The sequence below is a fragment of the Calonectris borealis genome, chromosome 1, assembly GCF_964195595.1.
Source record: "Calonectris borealis chromosome 1, bCalBor7.hap1.2, whole genome shotgun sequence".
NCBI classification, from domain to species: Eukaryota; Metazoa; Chordata; class Aves; order Procellariiformes; family Procellariidae; genus Calonectris; species Calonectris borealis.
In genome coordinates, this window is record NC_134312.1 from 53,220,187 (window position 1) to 53,238,934 (window position 18,748).

Consider the following 18,748-nt stretch of genomic DNA (forward strand, 5'->3'; position numbering starts at 1 on the left):
ACTATGATAAATGTTCATTGTTATGACAGCTAGAAACACTTGAATCTGTAATTTGTCATAGAACAGATAATAAGGTTCAGTTCATGATATATTACAGAATCTGGAAAATCCCCAATAATCTCATTTAAGGGTAATAACACTGGATCTACTCTGGTCTGCACAAAATATTTATAATATAGATTTTTTAAAGGGTATTCTCTTTTACCCTCTCACCAAGCATCTGAAACAGTGGGTTTGCTGTTGTAGGAATAATACTTGGACAAAGTTATCTGAAAAATTTTCTCTCCAGCACCTGAAACAGCCCCTATGAGTAAGTTTCAGTAAGACTTCCACAGAGCTGAGAAAAATGTTCATTTTACAAAACATGCTAGATTTGTTGTTCTGTACATTTATATTGTTAGAAATGTAAAAATTATGCGTAATTTCTCAGAAACCATTCAAAAAAGTTAGATCAGCTTTTTCAAACTTTGTGTTTGAGGAAAAATGAGCATTATTTACATAGCACCCCAAATGTAGGTTTATCGTCTCCTTTTCAAATGCATATTTTCACATATCTTGTTTAGAATCTAAAATTTCATATGAAAAGTCTACAGAATGTCAATCCCTGAAAGCTAAAGGTTCCTACAAAGCTTTACAATAGAAAACTCACTAATGTAGCCTAAACTATAAATGTCTGAAAATATGGGTAAATTGTGAGCATAATGAATGCAGTGTTAACCTCAGCAGCAGAAACATATAACTGTATTTTATGCAGAGTTTTCATAATTCTATCTGGCAGATATTCAGAATTTCAAATGAAGTTAGATTGTTGTAGTCATGTTACATGCTCTCCATGCATACAACATTCAGGCCATGAAAAAGAGCAGATGCTTCCTCTAATAAATAACTCACTGCGACAAAGCATGTACTGCAAGTCTACTTAATCTGGTTTATGTAAATGCTAATGGTTGTATGTGGCAATGTAGCATAATACAATAACTGGTTTAAAAAATGATTCCTAGTTTAGCTGAACAAAATGCAATTACAAAGCAGAAAGTAATTTCCAGGTTAAATATCCTCCCACTTTTTCCAGTTTTCATGAGCAATGTTAAACAAAAAAACATGTCTTGTTTGAATATCAAGCTATAGAAAATGCCTATTTAAAATAAAGGCTATTATATTAAAAAGATAAAATGAGCTGAAACCTCAGCTCCATGGAAAAAATAGTTCTCTGCCAGTTGCTTATGCTCTAATGCCTAGGTTTTAAACACACACACACACAAAAAGCAGTTAGGTCAATACATGGGGCAAATTTTGGTAAGTTAAAAAAATCAGGATGAAAAAATTAAGAATAGAATATTATGCATTACTAAGTATGATGATAAAACCACTAATTAATCTTAGTCAAAGTATTCAGATATCATTTCATAGCCAGAATTTCATGTATGAAGGAGGGCTCATACAAACATTTATTTTCATACAATACTTTGTCTAGAAAGAGATAAAATAACTCATTGGAAAGTGAGAAGTTTGGGCCAGAAGATGTCTCAGAAGGTGAATGAAGAGGTTCAGAAGAGTGTCATAGTTTCAAGGGTGTCAGCTTCAAAGTTCAAAACACACAGAACAACAGGAGGAAGGCTCTTCTGTTATCTACTCCACCAGAAGAAAGAAATTGCCTTCCACTTTCCCAGAGACTGATAAATACAGGTGTACTTTGTCAGGCTCTGGACTTCATTTGGTAACGGCCCAAAGACTTGAAGGTGGTTTATGAAGGGACATTTACACAGTAGCAGTTTGTTACATAATCAGACCTCTTTGCTAAAAAAAAAAAAAAGAGGGTTTTCTTATTTGTAAGAAAAGGATCACATCAGCTTTACAGAAAGAGTGGTAGATCTCCTGACTTACAGGGTTCCCAATAGTATGTGACTAACAACTGACAGGTTCATTTTGAGCATCACAAAAATTTTAAAGTCACTGTTAAATCACTTTCCCTTAAGCCAATAAAAGAAATATTTTCCACTTTGGGTTAACCTTTTTGAATGTGCTTGAGAGTAGGTGTGAAATATGCACAGAGAGTGAATGAGAATCTATAGTTCTGCCTTTGGACCACAAGGCAGTGAACCATTCATGATTCTTCTCCCCAGCTGAAAGATCCATAGGCTTGGTGCAGCTCTTAAAGAAGTTTTGTCTCCTACCCTACTAAAACTTACCAATTTTAGGTTTCCAACAGAAGCAGTGAACATGAAACAAAAATAATCCCTCATATTATAAGGGCCAAAATCATAGAAAATGTTAGATATTGAGAAACCGTGGAGTCAGTATTTACTAGACAGCAAATGGAGAAAAAAATTCACACACTACTTTGTTAAGCAGACAGGCTGAAATTTTCTCACATTTTATAGTTTCATTGCTATCAACTACTGTGCCAGTAAATGAAAAATATATGGGTTGCTATGGAGGGGAGAGAGGAATTGAATATACCTAAGTAGATCTGGAAGCGAAACACGTCATCTGTGTGAACAGTAATTTTCATTATTAACATCAAGCAGAAAAGAACCCTAGAACTGCAAATTGACTTGACTGGAAGGCAGATAACATCACTAAAATGTGACATTATGGAAGACGTTTTCTTTCAAAAGAAAGCTTTACCACCAAAGTGTGTTAATCCATTATTTGTTACGAATAATCTGTGCATTTTTAGAAAATATTCTGTATCTGCCCATGCATCTTGTTCTGAAGTCACGTAGATATTTTCACAAATTTGCACAATAGAAACCAGTTACTTGATGCCATACACAACGGATTTAATAGAAGCTAGAAATAAACATTTGCTATCTCAGGAATCTCCCTGAGAGATTAGAAGTTTTCCAGTTTGATACTGAAGAAATAAAAATTTAATTATGCTTGGTATAAAAGTTATTATTGCAATAGTGTAAGCCAAGACTTTCTTAAAAGAAACCCCTCCTCCACATGCTCCCACAGTAAAACAGAAAGAACAAGAAAATGTTTTTCCGAAAATTAAAGGTATTGAAAATCATATTATCAAAAATTAACAACTTTGTTGTGAATCGTACCTTTATCTGGTACACAACTGAAGAGAAAATGAGATACAAAATCAACAGAAGAACAACATTTTGAAATTGTTCTATAAAGGTCCCAGGATGCACGCAAAGTCTGTAAAAGTTAGTACTTTCTAATTAAATAGGACCAAACAACCTTTACCTACAGTAAGCATGGTACTTCAGCAGTGTGAAAACTGAACCTAACAGTAATAGATAGTCAGAGGGAAAGTAAATTCACACTGTAAGTCAGAATCAGTATTTAAAAACTGTAAAATAAATTATTCCGTTACAAGAGGAGAAATATGCACAACAGTAGTAGACAAATGTTAATACAACGTTGTCCGTATCCCCTATGTTCTTAAAGAACACAGTAATTTCCTATTTCGAACTGTGGTTCAGAACCATGCTGTTTCCTGGGCAAAAATGTGGCAAAACCCACTAATGTTTATAACATGGATATTCAGCTTTATGCATACAAAAAGTTCCATCACCCAGTGCTATCTTATCATACTGCCTATATACTCGGCAATTTTATGAGGACTGACTTGGCCATGTTAAACTCAATTAGCTAAGACTGAAATATAAGGACAATACATCAGCATATTTATCTAATTCACTATTCATCACTGAAGGAGAAACATTCAGCTACTAAACATGCTACTTCCTTATGGCTCTTTAAATAAGGAATCCCACTCTTTAATTGTTACTATAATGATTTCTATGGTATGGTAATCTACTTATTTATTGCAAATAAATAATGGAGAAGGCTGAGGTACTAAATGACTTTTTTGCCTCAGTCTTCACCAGCAAGTGCTCGAGCCTCACCGCCCAAGCAGCAGAAGGCAAAGGTGGGAACTGGGAGAATGAAGAGCCTCCCACTGTAGGAGAAGGTTCGAGACTATCTGAGGCACCTGAAGGTGCACAAGTCCATGGGATCTGATGAGATCCATTCATGGGTCCTGAGGGAACTGGCGGATGAAGTTGCTAAGCCACTATACATCATATCTGAGAAGTCGTGACAGTCCAGTGAAGTTCCCACTGACTGGAAAAGGGGAAACATAACCCCCATTTTTAAAAAGGGAAAAAAGGAAGACCCAGGGAACTACAGGCGAGTGAGTCCCACCTCTGTGCCTGGGAAGATCATGGAACAGATCCTCCTGGAAGCTATGCTAAGGCACATGGAGGACAGGGAGGTGATTCAAGACAGCCAGCATGGCTTCACCAAGGGCAAGTCCTGCCTGACCAACCTGGTGGCCTTCTATGATGGAGTGACTACATCAGTGGACATGGGAAGAGCTACAGATGTCATCTGTCTGGACCTCTGTAAGGCCTTTGACACGGTCCCCCACAACATCCTTCTCTCTAAATTGGAGAGGTATGGATTTGATGGGTGGACTGTCCGGTGGATGAGGAATTGGTGGGATGGTCGCATCCAGAGGGTAGTGGTCAACAGCTCAATGCCCAGATGGAGATCGGTAACAAGTGGTGTCCTGCAGGGGTCCATACTGGGACCAGTACTGTTTAATATCTTCATCAATGACACAGACAGTGGGATCGAGTGCACCCTCAGCAAGTTTGCAGATGACACCAAGCTGAGTGGTGCAGTTGACACACCTGAGGGACGGGATGCCATCCAGAGGGACCTGGACAAGCTTGAGAAGTGGGCCCATGTGAACCTCATGAGGTTCAACAAGGCCAAGTGCAAGGTCCTGCACCTGGGTCGGGGCAACCCCCAGTATCAATACAGGCTGGGGGATGAAGGGATTGAAAGCAGCCCTGCTGAGAAGGACTTGGGGGTACTGGTGGATGAAAAGCTGAACATGAGCCAACAATGTGCTCTCACAGCCCAGAAGGCCAACTGGGCTGCAACAAAAGAAGCGTGGCCAGCAGGTCAAGGGAGGTGATTCTGCCCCTCTACTCTGCTCTGGTGAGACCCCACCTGCAGTACTGCATCCAGTACTGCGTCTGGAACCCTCAGCACAAGAAAGACATAGACCTGTTGGAGCGGGTCCAGAGGAAGGCCACGAAAATGATCAGGGGAATGGAACGCCTCTCCTATGAAGAAAGGCTGAGAGAGTTGGGGTTACTCAGCCTGGAGAAGAGAAGGCTCCAGGGACACTCTATTGCGGCCTATCAGTACTTAAAGGGGGCTTGTAAGAAAGATGGGGACAAACTTTTTAGCAGGGCCTGTTGTGACAGGACAAGAAGGAATGGTTTTAAACTCAAAGAGGGTAGATTTAGACTAGATATAAGGAAGAAATTTTTTACAAGGAGGGTATTGAAACATGGAACAGATTGCCCAGAGAGGTGGTAAATGCCCTGTCCCTGGAAACATTCAAGGTCAGGTTGGAGGGGGCTCTGAGCAACCTGATCTAGTTGAAGATGTTCCTGTTCATTGCCAGGGGGTTGGACTAGATGACCTTTAATGGTCCCTTCCAATGCAAACTATTCTATGATTCTATGAAATACTCAGCCTTAGTTATTGCATAATGGAAACCGAGAATGTGGAGATTATATAAAATGAAGGGAATAAGGATTATAAGGGAACCAATTTCACATTTTCAATGAAATTTGAACTTAGAGAACTTTCTATAGATTCACTGCAAGATTCCAGTTTGAGAACAGCTACCACAGAATCGTATGTCTATTTGGCCAGAATTCAGGAATCTTGCCCCAGATTTGCAATCACACTAGCTGTATGTAATACTTTCACTACAGATTTTCTCCATTAATGCTGTGTGACCTTCATATGCGAACAAACTACTATGTCAGTGTTCCACACAAACAAAATGGTAAAAAGTACACAAAACTCTTTGCCTACTGCTTCTATTGCTCCAGGTTCTGATTCAACTAATTCCTTATATTTCAACAAAAGAGTAACTCAACTTCAAAATAGCAATGTAAATGCTTAAAGTTAACATTCACTCAAGTAATTTTCAAACTCAAGATCCTTTCATAATTTCACGATAAGGAAACAGAGTTGGTCAGAAAAAGAAATCTGCTACTCAGAAAGCCTGCATATCATGTGGAACCATCTAAAGCCAGACAACAGAAACACCTAGCAGTGGATCTTTCTTTCTGGGTCAAAAATGAGATTCTAGCGACTTACAATCCAAACTGTGGAGTGTCTGCAGTTCTTCTTTGGTCATACAGTCCCGATGAGAAATAATTGTCCTTAGGACAGAGATGTTACGATAGCCATCATTAAGAGGCAGCTCAAAAATTGTTCATGCACTTTACAATAGAACGTTATTACATTCAAAAGAAACAAAAAAAGATACACTCAGTCCGTCCACTTTGGAAGTGGGCAGAAAGGACTGAAGGAAGGCCTTCTGCTTTGTCAGGTGTGTACCCTCTGTAAGTGCCCTCGTGTTTAATTTGTACACAAATTCAGCTCAACAGCTAGGCATGTAGTCAAACACATCCCTTTACTTCATGTCTCACGCTGGCTGGCTTCCAGTGGCTTCCTGTTCAACATAAAAGAGCTATCAATTGAACATCTTCAGAGATGTCCACACTTTCTCATGGATGGGTTTCTGAATGAACTTTCTGCTGTCAATATTTATTCATCACAATGCAAAAACAATAACTCTATAAAACCAATCTGAATAAGGCAGAATTTAGGCACCTGTCCACATACAAATGGATTACAACAGTTTACTCAAAAAGCTTTATGTGTATATAGAACTTAAGTATCTGCTAAACATAAAGGCTGAGTAGGGAGGAAGCTAGTGGGTTGTAAGCACTTAGACAATTAGGTAGGCTAAAACACTGTCTGAGAGTTATGGACGTAATTTTGCTAAATTCAAAATTAGGTAGAATTAAATGGGACTTAACACTGCCTAAAGATTTTATTTTCTTTTTTTTCACAGTAAAGTTGTGAATCACAAATTAGGATGCTATAAAATTATAGCACCTCCAAAAATAATATAGTCAACTTGATACTGTCAATTTATTGATTTACCTCAATGTCTTCACACTTATATCCTTTATGTTGAAAAACTGCAAAATGCAAAATGCAGACTGTTCTGGTTATATAGAGAGACATTTATAACATGTTTTTTTAAAAAAGCTATCTCCCTCTTTTTCCAAAGTAACATAACTATTCCCTATATTATTAGTAGTATTACGGTTATTTCTATGTATTATAGTAAGATTTTCTGGATCAGGACTGCTTATTGCTTCTGGAAAGCGAATAGAACATTTGCATTCTACAGCAATACAAATGATTAACAACATTCTAGGTAGAAAAACATAAAACACGACGTTCCTCATTTCCTAGCTGAATTGCCTTTCTGAGAGGCCTTAAAATGAAAAGATGTATTTGACTGGAATTGGCAGATCACATTTTCTATCAATAAGCAAATCCAAAATGCCTTATCATGAAAACATGCAACAATGTAGTCTTAGATATTTCCCTTTGATATCTCAACTATGGACTCTCCTTAACTTCAGTTTCAATTTATTTGACTTCCAATTCATGAGTTCATCTTAATTATGAATTATTAATAGTGGAAAAAATCATAACAATCAGTTGCAGATTTTAAGATACTCTTAGCCTTAGACTGGGTTTGGATTTTTGAGAACACATAAGTATCTCCTAATAAAGTTCTGTATGTGTGGAAGCCCAAACAGGATTAAGCACATTAATGTTTATGCTTAAGTAGGCTTAAGTAATTTGTTGAATCAGGGTTTATCTCATTTTCAGACTCAGTATAACGGGTACTGGTAATAAAAGTTTTCAGTGAAATACAACAGCCAGACATGACATCAAAGCCAAGGCACGCAATTTCTTTTGTACAGCAAGAGAGGATTCAGTTACAGACTACAAAGTTGTTCTTTTTAAATGCTCAGTTGTCAATCAGGTCTTTTTTTCAGAAAGGAATCAGGTTCTATCAATTTTACAGACCTCTCCAGGGACTTACTCTATGAAGCCAAGAATTTCCCTACTGCTAAAAACTGAAGTAAAAAAAAGAAAAAAACCAAACACCCTCACAGTTTCCAGTATTAGCTTGTCAGAGGTTCTCAAATATATTTGTACTGCCATCAAAAAAAAAAAAAAACAACCAACCAAACTGAAACCAGAAAAAAAGCTGCTAGGCTCAAAAAAACTCCCAAAATGTAAAGTGCCTTTAAACAGCCCTTCATAGAACTGCAACCTTACCACAGCATGACTTAACGGCTAATCCGTGTAGTAAATCCGTGTAGTAATCACAGGGCCCACATATCACCACCAAACTGATCTCTTAACTCCAGATACCTCAAATACTAGCCTTTTTGTCCATAAACTCTTTTCCTCCTGTTACTATCATAAAAATAACAAATACAAAGTATCTATGATGGCTTTTTTCCCCACAAAATGTAATATTGAACAGTAAACCCAATTTGGTCAGACTAACAAGGAACTTCTACATAAGTTTTCAAGTTTCAACATACTGCTTTAACATTTCTGCTACGAAGTAGCTGAAGTTCAAACATGAAGTTTTTAATACAAAGTTGAACTTCTTTCATGTACAAAACTATCTGCTATGCATTATTGCTATCCATTCACTGTGCAATTCAAATTGATTTTTTTTTCCATTTTCCCATAATTTGTCAGGCAGTACTGAAAGCAAAAACATTGTGAAAGTATGTCTTCTGGTTACCACTAAATTGCAAACTACAAAATAGCAAAATGTAACATACTTACACTATTTAAGATCTTCCCAGTTGATCACTGTGGCATATTTCAGTTAGGAATGTGATAGTGTTCAATTCTACATTAATTTCTACATGAATTTGAATATCTTTAATAGTAATTAGAGTCCATCTTGAAAACCAGTATGTTCATCAATATTTCAGATTATTTCTGACATATATCAACAATTCCAGTATTGTTTGACACCTCTCTTCTTTCTCTACCTCATCCCGTTTCATTTTGCTGTTTCATGATCACATCAAGAGACAACACAGACCAGCAGTGCCCAGATTTACTCAGTGCTGGACAGTGATAGCCATACTTTCACAAACAGTAATTTACAAACTGAAGAAAATGGAGTCAGTCATAAATTTTTAAAGAAATTATCTCATCTGAGGTCACGCATGTATAATTTTACAGAGAATTATAGAATGTAGATGTTTATATATAATTCTATGAGAGAGATCTCTGGAAGTCACCTCGTCCAAACTTTCAGTCAAAGCAGAGCTATCTTAACCATTAGGTTGCTCTGGGCCTTGTCCCGTCAATTCTGAAAATACCCAAGGATAAATAGATTACATCTCTGGTTACATTACACCTGTGTGTAGTGGTGTCTAGACTGTACAGCTAGTACAGTAAAAATGCATTTGCCACAAGACATCTGAAGTCATGGGCAACTGGAAATTTACATTGGAAATTAAGAAGCTACATACTATATGCAAGAACAAAACGCTCAGCTTCATTCCTTAAAACACAATCAGAAAATGTAGCATAGCACTAAAATAAGCCACAATTTTTTTCAATATACTTATTTCCCATCACTGTTCAGCAGGGTATAATTATCACCTGCTGATTCTTTCTAGGCAGAATACATATTGCACTTTTCAGTAGCTGCTTCAGTGTGTGGGTGGCATGTTCCTGAAATTACCAATAAAACTTCAGCTTACTGCAGAAGAGACAACACTGCAAATCAAGAGTTCAGCAGAAATATTTTTTTATGGGTAATATAACTCTCCACGTCAATCCCATTTAAGTAAACACATCATTTAATCTACTAAATAAAGAAGAGAAAAAAAAAATCATATTTTTCAATGAAGGTTAGAAACTATAGGAAAATATTATAGATAATACAACAATCTTACTCTGGCTATTCATGTTCCAGGTATACTGTATGCCAAAGTTTTCCTGGCTAACGGTGGTCATCCCTGGAAAATAATTCTCTCTCTCCCATGTCTGTGTCATCACTTATCAAATTACTACATCACCAAACAAGACAACAGGTTTTCTCCCCCGTAACATATAAATTAGGTAATGCCACAAGGCTTTCTATTTCTAATTTTGGTGAACTTCAACACCAAGTAATATTAGCCAAATCTGTTTCTTTACCAGTCTAATTTGAAATGTACTTCCACTGAATGCACTGAGAGGTAAAGTTGTTAGTGAAGGTAGGGATGACACCATTTCTTGGGTCTAAGTTGTTAAAATACTTTAGCCATAGTGTTTAGTTAAAAATATGCTCTTTGTTTTTCTCTGTTTTCATTAAAGAGCAAAGAAGAAATACTCCCTCTTTTTTATATATATACTTCCTCCTCTACAGCTCAGCAGTTCAAAAAGTTACTATAACACTTGCACTAAGCTTAAAATCTAAGAAAATTTTTAAAGGCAACTGAAAATAGGAGTTCAAACTGGAAGAATATGTTAAAACAAAAATAAATAATGCCCAATAAATTTCCCAATATTAAAATTCTCCAGAAAGAGACAACATAGAGTCATGTTGTCTCTCTCCAGAGAGTATCAGTACAGAGATTTTTTAGGAATAGACTTGATCTTTATGTGAACACTGAGTTAGCTCCTTATTTAATTTCCTCATTCATCTCTCATGTATCCAGAACTGTCTTTGCAATTGTAAACATAATTGCAACATAATAATTTTCAATGTCAGGCTTTCTATAGAATAACCTTAACCCGCTTCTACAATACAAACACAATCAAAATTCCTTCCCATTAAAAATTACTTTTTAAAATTATATAAAAAGAAGTACAGACAGATGTGATGATCTTCTGGAAGTCAGACATGAAATACATAACCCTACTAACTGATGCATCAAACTCCAAACTCTAAATGTTCCTATCACAGCCTACACTGATAAAGAAATAGTATTATATACAGTTTATCTCCTAAAAATGTAGTCAGGAGTCCACTTTCTCTTCCCTCCCTCCAAAAAAAAAGACATTTTTTTGGGAAACTTCTCTTCCACAGGAGAACCTGTGACAAAATTGCGAGAGTTCCTACCTCTAGGAATCCTGGAGTTCTATATTCTGCTTATACATCAGTCTTAAAAGTAAATGTATCCCAGAAGTTCATTGCTTCTAAAAAGATGAAAATCTGACATTAAGCTAGAAACACAGTGCTTCTTTAAGTATTTAAGTAAGCTTTCCATATCTCTCTATGTTTTTGTAAATAGCCATGCTTCCTGGCAACTGGCAACATGAAGACTTATACTTACGGCTTTTAAATCGAACTTCAGTTTTTCCATAGCTACTGCACTGTTCTCTTTACAGATATTACTTTCATTTTGTAATAGTTGGACAAATGTGGTGTTCCTGGTTGGCCGTCATGTCAAACATAGGGAATAACTGTCAGGGTTTTAAAGTTATACATCACTTAATTCAAGAGACAGTGCAGTTAAGCTGATCCAGCAGCTTCCTAAATGGGACATAGCTAAACCTACCTTATCTCACAATTACTTTATATCACAATTAGGAAAATATGCTGGCATGGCTGTCAAGATTAAGGTGTGCAGACTGCTTGCTTTAAACTGATAATATTGCTATGACCACACAGGACTCAGCACCACCCATCTCTCTGCCATTGCAGACAGCCCTGTATTTATCTCTGTACATCAGGCCCTGTTTGCCCCTTAGCAGAGAAATATTCAAAGCACACTATCCATGCAAAAGAAAATGGAATGAAAACTACAGTTTCATACATTTGGAGTATGCTGCTTTATTCCAAAGAAAATGTGAGTAAGTATATATGTGGGTATTGATAAACTTTGTAAAATAAATATATTAGGAGCTGAAGAGTAAATTAACCTATGCTGCAGAACAGAAGATTAAGACCAAGAAACAATTCTATTACTGGCATACGAGATTGCTCTACACTCCCTTAACCAATCGATAAAGCAAACAAATGCCCTCACCAAACTGGTCTTTGTTCAAATTGCTTCCTACTACTTTACCAAAAAGTATGTTCGGGCAAACTAGGAGAGAGAAGAGCTATCCCTTGGTTAATCTTCTAAGTTTCTGCCATAAGGAGAATTTATGGGAAAAATGGCTGAAGTATTCCAGTACCTTCCCCTCCAGTCCTGAGCTGCAGACCTATTTCACATTTAAATATAATGAGATTGCAGAAGTTAAGGTTCTATCTTCTCCGTAAGGCAGGAGTGAGAGCCAGGAGTAGACTAACATGCACAGCACTCTTCATAGTTCAGGCCCTTCTGTTACCAGTATTGTCCCTGCACGTTGGTACCACGTAGCTAGACCATTATAAGACACGCAAGCACGGGTTTTTACAAATCCTATCTGCTCAGGCAGCATTGGGAATCTTCAGGAAAGGATCCTGTGGTGGAATACTCTGTCTATACAAATGCCAGCCAAGACATGCAGCTATAAATGCAGATGAAATATGTTCGCACACATATATGGAGAACCTGTATATGAAGGGCATGTAAAGCAATCTAGCACATTAGTAAGTGTTCCTTCTTGGTCTTACTCCTCTTGTCTGCAAAAAGACATCAAATAATAACGACATTTCAATTCAGCTTCCAGTTAATGTATTTTATCACTTTTATTAGCATCTGTCACAGTGCTGAGTGCAGCAATAGGTCTTACTGTCCCTGAACAGCCTCACCTGGGTCCCCCACCCACACTCGTGCCATGGACCCAGCAGCCCCATTTCAGCTCAGCCCTGGGCCCTCAGCTCCTGCCTGAGACAAGCTGCAGGAGTGCCCATCTCTAACTCTGCCACATCCGTGCCTATGCCTGGCCAAGGACCCCAATGATCGGGACCCTGACTTGCAGACTGACTTCCCAGCTTCACCTCAGACCCGCCTCATCACCGTGGACATCCTGGCGATCTGCTCTTTGTTCCTGATTAACCTCAGCAGGCCTGATGCCAACCCCAATGTGTGGACTGACTTGATACTGGACCTGCCTCAGCATCATGAACTTGCCTGCTGCACTGTGCTCAGGGCTGCCTCCAGCTGCCCCCCCCAGCCTGCCCTGCTCCCTCACGGGGGCGGTGGGACAAGCCCTAGCCGGTGAGGACCTGCCCTGCCACCCCAGCAAGCCCCTGCGGCTCCTGATGCCTTCGCCCCCAGGGAGTCGCCAGCCCTGAGTGTACCCTGACAATATCCACATACTAGAACTTTTTCCTTTGAATAAAGCAGCATATTCCAAACACGTGAAACTCTGTAGTTTTCATTCCATCTTGTCTTTTGACCAGCGTGCACTGAATGTTTCTCTATCAAGGGGCAGAACTTGGTGTAACTCATCTATAAACACACAAGAAAACACAGGCTTTGCTTGCGCTAGGGCAGTTTAGGACCAGCTTTTTTATCTCAGCATGTCTCAAAGTTCTCTTAAGGACTCTGTCTCAATTTTAGTTTGCATTAAAACAAGGTAAACCAAAATGCCCCTGAACCTTTGTGAACTATCTAGACAGAAGCACACTGCCTTCCTTGCGAATTCGTGATCTTCCTGTCCCTAGAAAATGCATCACATCCCTACTGGATGAGGCTTCTTCCAGAATACAGTAGAAAGAGCTAGCTATGTTTTGGGGGGTTGTTTTGTTTTTATTTTTAATCTAGGCTGGTAGAAGTGCCTGTCTTGCACAAAATGATACAGCAATTAGAGCACTCACAGAAGATATGATCAAGTTTCAGTTTTTTTGTTTTAGAGATCCACATCCACAGCCCCTATCTATTACTAGATTATAGGCTTTTTGGAAATGCGGGTACTTTCAAACCTTTTACTATGTTGAAAGAAAGTTTGATACAAGTTGAAATTTGACCAGATGAAAAAGCAGGACCCAAAAATGACCATAACTCAGTAGTCTTCTGCTTATGGCACTTCACATAAACTGTCATAAACATATACAAGCATAGAGCAGGGACCAGAATTCAAACTCCTTTACCAAAAATATAGTGGGGTGAATTCTTACTCAACCTGAATTTGCTGTTCTAGCCTTTGTGAGGACAGAAACTTAACTCCGTTCACTGACTAACCAAGGCAATGTGGAATAGCAAAGTGCGTGAACCAAAACAAGAGAACAATGACAGATAGACTGGCATGGAGAAGATATGCATTGGAAAGGAGCAGATTGGGATGAGAAGCTTGTTGAAACCCAGACTGGGAAGAAAAATCCGTTGAAGGTTGAACTTCAGAGGAGTCAGTCTCCCACTACAACCACGGGAGTGATACAGGTTGAAAAAATAGGACCTGTGGCACAGGTACTCAATAACTGAAGGTCTGACTGCTAGTGAGGCTGTAGCTGTGTATCTACAGCTGTACTGTAGCTATCACTGCAATTTACAAAATGCAGACAATGTGGTGGTACAGTCTTACAATCTGACTCTGCGGCTAGCAGTCCCAGCAGGTTTGTAGTCAAGGTCAGTCATTGTGCTGAAGCCCCTGTTCCTACATCTTCACTGCTATCATTAGCTGTGCTGTGATTCCTTAAGAAGAGCATAAACAAAGCTGTAGTGTCCACCCAAATTACCTGCAGAACTGTATCCTGGCAGTCTGTGTTTCTTCCGAAATCCTCATAACTGTAATTACCCATATACATATGAAGTTGATTATGCTATTTCTACCGCTAAACTTTCTCATTCTACATTTAGCTGAATTATCAGTCTCTTGATGAATTCCTCATTTCAGATGGTCAATAATAATGACACTACAACAATTCCAGCTTTTTTTATCATTAGCAGGCTTTGCTGAAAAATATTTTTTAAGGATCGTATCTCTGTTTTCTTTTCAGTACTTACCTACAGCATAGCAAGATGTCTCCAGCTAAATGTTATACTTTTTCACATAATTCCTATTTTTGTGGCTACTCTGAGAGAAAACTATATATGAAATATCTTATTCTTTTATTCCAGCTTTTGGACAGGAATAATGTTCATTAATATCATATTTTTATGATGGCCAGAAATGGAACCATTAAAGCATTAAAAATCTTGGTAGTTACTGTAGGAAGATTTTACAAGAACTGGAGATCCATGGAAGAGGGTCTAGTACTATCATACCATCAAAGCTTTGTCTCAGTTTAACAGACACATCATTGTAGAGTAAACTGTTTCCAATGAAGCCTGCCATGCTAGAATTTGAGACTGCTGTAGAAGCACTTTTGGGGGTTTACATCTTTGAAAGTTTTCAAAACTGTTTTTACTGTGCTGATATTTAAGATTATTAGAAATTCTGGAATCAGTAGAAGATAGTTATTCAGTTATACAGGTGGAAAAAACGTTTTTCTTTTGTACTGACTGACAGCCAGAAAATACAGAATCTGGAATTTCCTAAGAAAGTTTTTTTCAGATATAAAATACTCATTTGTGGAAGTTAACATTTTTCACAAAAATGTGCATCAGTTTTACCAAGGATGGAATTTCTGCCCAAAAAGAAAGATTAATTTCAGAAAAAAGCAATAGCCCCACACTAGCCATAAATCATAACCTACAAATGGAATTCACTCCTGCTAAAATAAGAAGAGGCATTTAAATTTCAGTCTTCCAAAATCCAGCTGGGTATCCTTGCTGTCTGGCTTTTGTTTTATTTTGGGGGTGGATGAAGCTGGTTGTTAGCTCCATTCTGGAATTGAGGACTTTCTAAAACTCTGAAATTTTTACAAGAAACATAAAGATTTTCCATTAAGCTCTTCCAGGACCTCACCAATTGTGAGACTGTAAAAGAGAGCTGTTTATTCTGATAATACCCGTATTACTGCTGTGTTAGTTTTTAAATGATACCTGCAGAACGATTTACACAGAACTTTCTATAACAGCCCTTTCTAAAATGACACTTCCCAGCACAGTACAGACAGAAATGACATACTGCATGTCAGAAATACCTCCAGCCAAGCCTTTTTCTATAACTGCAATAAAGATATTAAGTTTGTCAAGGAGATAACTGCTCTTTTCTTTGGCATATTGAAAACTCTTAGCTCATTAGGTCACAGATGGACACTATCATAATCTCACCTAAAATTCACTTTCATTTTACCATGGTACCTCTGACTGTGTATGTAAACCAAGAATCCATCTTTATGTTTGCTCTCCTTTAATGTGTAAACACAGTATATTTATATAACCGTAAAATCTATTTTTAACTAAAAGAGAACTGGAAAAACGAACTACTTGTTTGTGTTCAAGAGTAAGTGACAGACCCTTTCCCCTATTTTGAGATCTTTAGTAGAGCATGGATTTTAAGACATGTCAAGTACCCTTATCTCATTGTTTCTTCATGATGAAGTCTGCATTTTCTGATAAGTTAGTAGACTGACATGCGTATCAGAAACACATTTTTGTACTTTTACCTAAAACATGCTGTTGCAGATTATATCTATCATAATTTGTTAGACCAATTCAAGATATTGGTCTCCATCTAAAAATTGAAATAGTGTTCTCGATCCCTTAGAACAAGATGTTCTCTGCTGCATTCCGATGTAAATGTGAAAGATCCAACAGATTAGGTAACAGCTTGAAAGATTGCATACAGAGATGGCAACACTTTATAAACTGAATTCACTGGTTTGTAATTTGGAGATTTTTCACTACTTAACTTTTTTCCTTTCTTCCATAAAAAGAAAAACAACGAAAACCCAAAACTATCTCTGTCTCCAATTTTTACGGAGAGAAACAATCTAGAAAGGCAATCTGCCATTTCATGGATGAACATAGAATAAAAATACTCTTTTTTGTACCCATAATTAAAAATCTTATTAGTTCTCAGAGCAAGAAAGATGAGATATTGTAACGTTGAGTTTAAAATTTAAGTACAATGAATAAAACTAATTCAGGAGTCACTATCTTAAAACTTACATCGTTCTTGAAATGAATCTCTCTCTATAAAAAGGAAAGAGATACCAACCAATAAAGCTAACTTTATTCTATTTTTCAAATGCATTCCTCAATTTTATAACACAATTTGCATATACCTTACATTAAAAAGAAAGAAGAAAAACAAAAATGTTTTTTAAAATTAGGAAATCACTCCAAAATGGCATATGTGTTCATCATAGGAAAGTTTAACAATAATTAAACCATAGGTGATACGTATTTAAATAAGAAAAGGTCCATTTAAGAAATATTTTTTGAAACAAATTCTTAAAAATGAGGAATTAGTAACTACGGCACTCCTATTGTAAATCAGAATAATTCCGACAGCTCTGCACCTTGCCAAATGTCTAAAATGATAGATAGTATGAAGTAGAAAACAGCTACTATTCCTACTAAAGGAATATAAAAGCTCCTTATAAAAAGATAGGGCAGTGCTCATTGTTATTCAAGCACGTTAGTTGCCATATCCTGCCTTCCATTGACTGCAGTGGAAGCTTTAGCATTGACTTCAAACAGGTGCAAGTCCCATGAGACTAAAGGGAATAAAACGTACAGTCACGGTATGAAAGCAACAGTGTATAAAGTGTGGTGAGACAGGATATGTAATTCCAATCTGGTACACGAGAATCTGACAACGCTATTTAAATGCAGTGCCAAGTAAGGATGCAACTGAGAAAACAGACATTTCTAAACAGAAATTTGGCAGGCCTCCATTCAATGCTACAAGAAAAGCGCAGGAAAAACGTCACAGAAATGAGAGTGCTAAACTATAGTGGGGGGAGAGAACAAGGGAGACCCAGAAGCAGCAATAAGCAGCATCCTGTTCTGTAGCAATACAATATCACTTGTTCAGGACACAGCTGTTGGCATGCCTTGGTAGATGCTGCAGACCGGTCTGCTCTGAGAATTGTTGGGACGTAGACCCAAGTATATTACCCATTTTTATTTATTCTCCTCTGTATTATCATGAGCATTTGAAAATGTTTGGGGACTTTATTTTTAACTTACATAATCTTCAAAGAGAAGTTTTAGGCTATATTCTTACATCAGTTGAGTTATGCATGATGTCCTCAATTAATTCTATAAAGAAAGTAGCTGAGATGTCATTATATTAATTAGAAGCTGGTCAAAAATAGAGTAGTTATCCCAAAGGACACTATGTGACTTCAAAATTTCTTTCCAGACTGAATCAGAAGAGAAAGCTATGCAACATAAAAACTGTCTAAAATGGGCGTACTAAACATCAAACAGTCTCAATATTAAACTCATCTCGATGAGTATTACAGCAGGATGACCAAACCTTGACATTTAATTTTAAAACTGGATTTTGACATTAAAGTGAAGACTGAAGGTAACAATTAGGAAGGGAATAAGGCAAGACTAGAAATTACTGTAAGAGGTAAGACAGAAGAGATTAAGCAGCTCTTCTATAGTTAATGTTTTATGATGAAAAGGTAAACATATACCTGTGCAAGCATGGGAAATCCGAGGTTCCTGCATCCATTACAAGGTGTCAATGCCTCCCATAAACCTGAAGGACCACAAGTATTTTCACCTGCATCATCTTCTTCCTCCTCTCTTGGTGATAAACATGTTGAAGAAGGCCTCTGTGCATAAAGAAACAGTACTTTCAAATTAAACACAGTGATATATTGTAAAGAAACATTTTACTTAATTAAAAGAATTTAAAAGATTCCCATTTATAAATTCCAAAAGATAAACTGCTATTTTATACAAAGTAACTACTCAACTGTCAATCTGCTGTATGAAAATCACACTTTCTAAGGAAGGTGCATATTGACCTACGTGCAATTATACTTTAAATGTGAGTGAACATAGTATCATACATTAAAAATAGGTATTTATTTTCTTCATTATGAAGTAATTGGCAATTTCTGCTTCATTTTACT

At 37.3% G+C, this 18,748-nt stretch overlaps 1 protein-coding gene across 2 annotated transcripts in view; it reads right to left on the reverse strand.

The window, feature by feature from the left end:
• The window catches only part of ANKS1B (ankyrin repeat and sterile alpha motif domain containing 1B), a 449,770-nt gene that overhangs the window by 323,217 nt on the left and 107,805 nt on the right, over positions 1-18,748 (reverse strand). For both annotated transcript variants that reach the window (XM_075151688.1, XM_075151680.1), the window contains exon 9: positions 18,305-18,445. In XM_075151688.1, the coding sequence (XP_075007789.1) occupies positions 18,305-18,445 (141 nt within the window). The remainder of the gene's footprint in view (positions 1-18,304; positions 18,446-18,748) is intronic.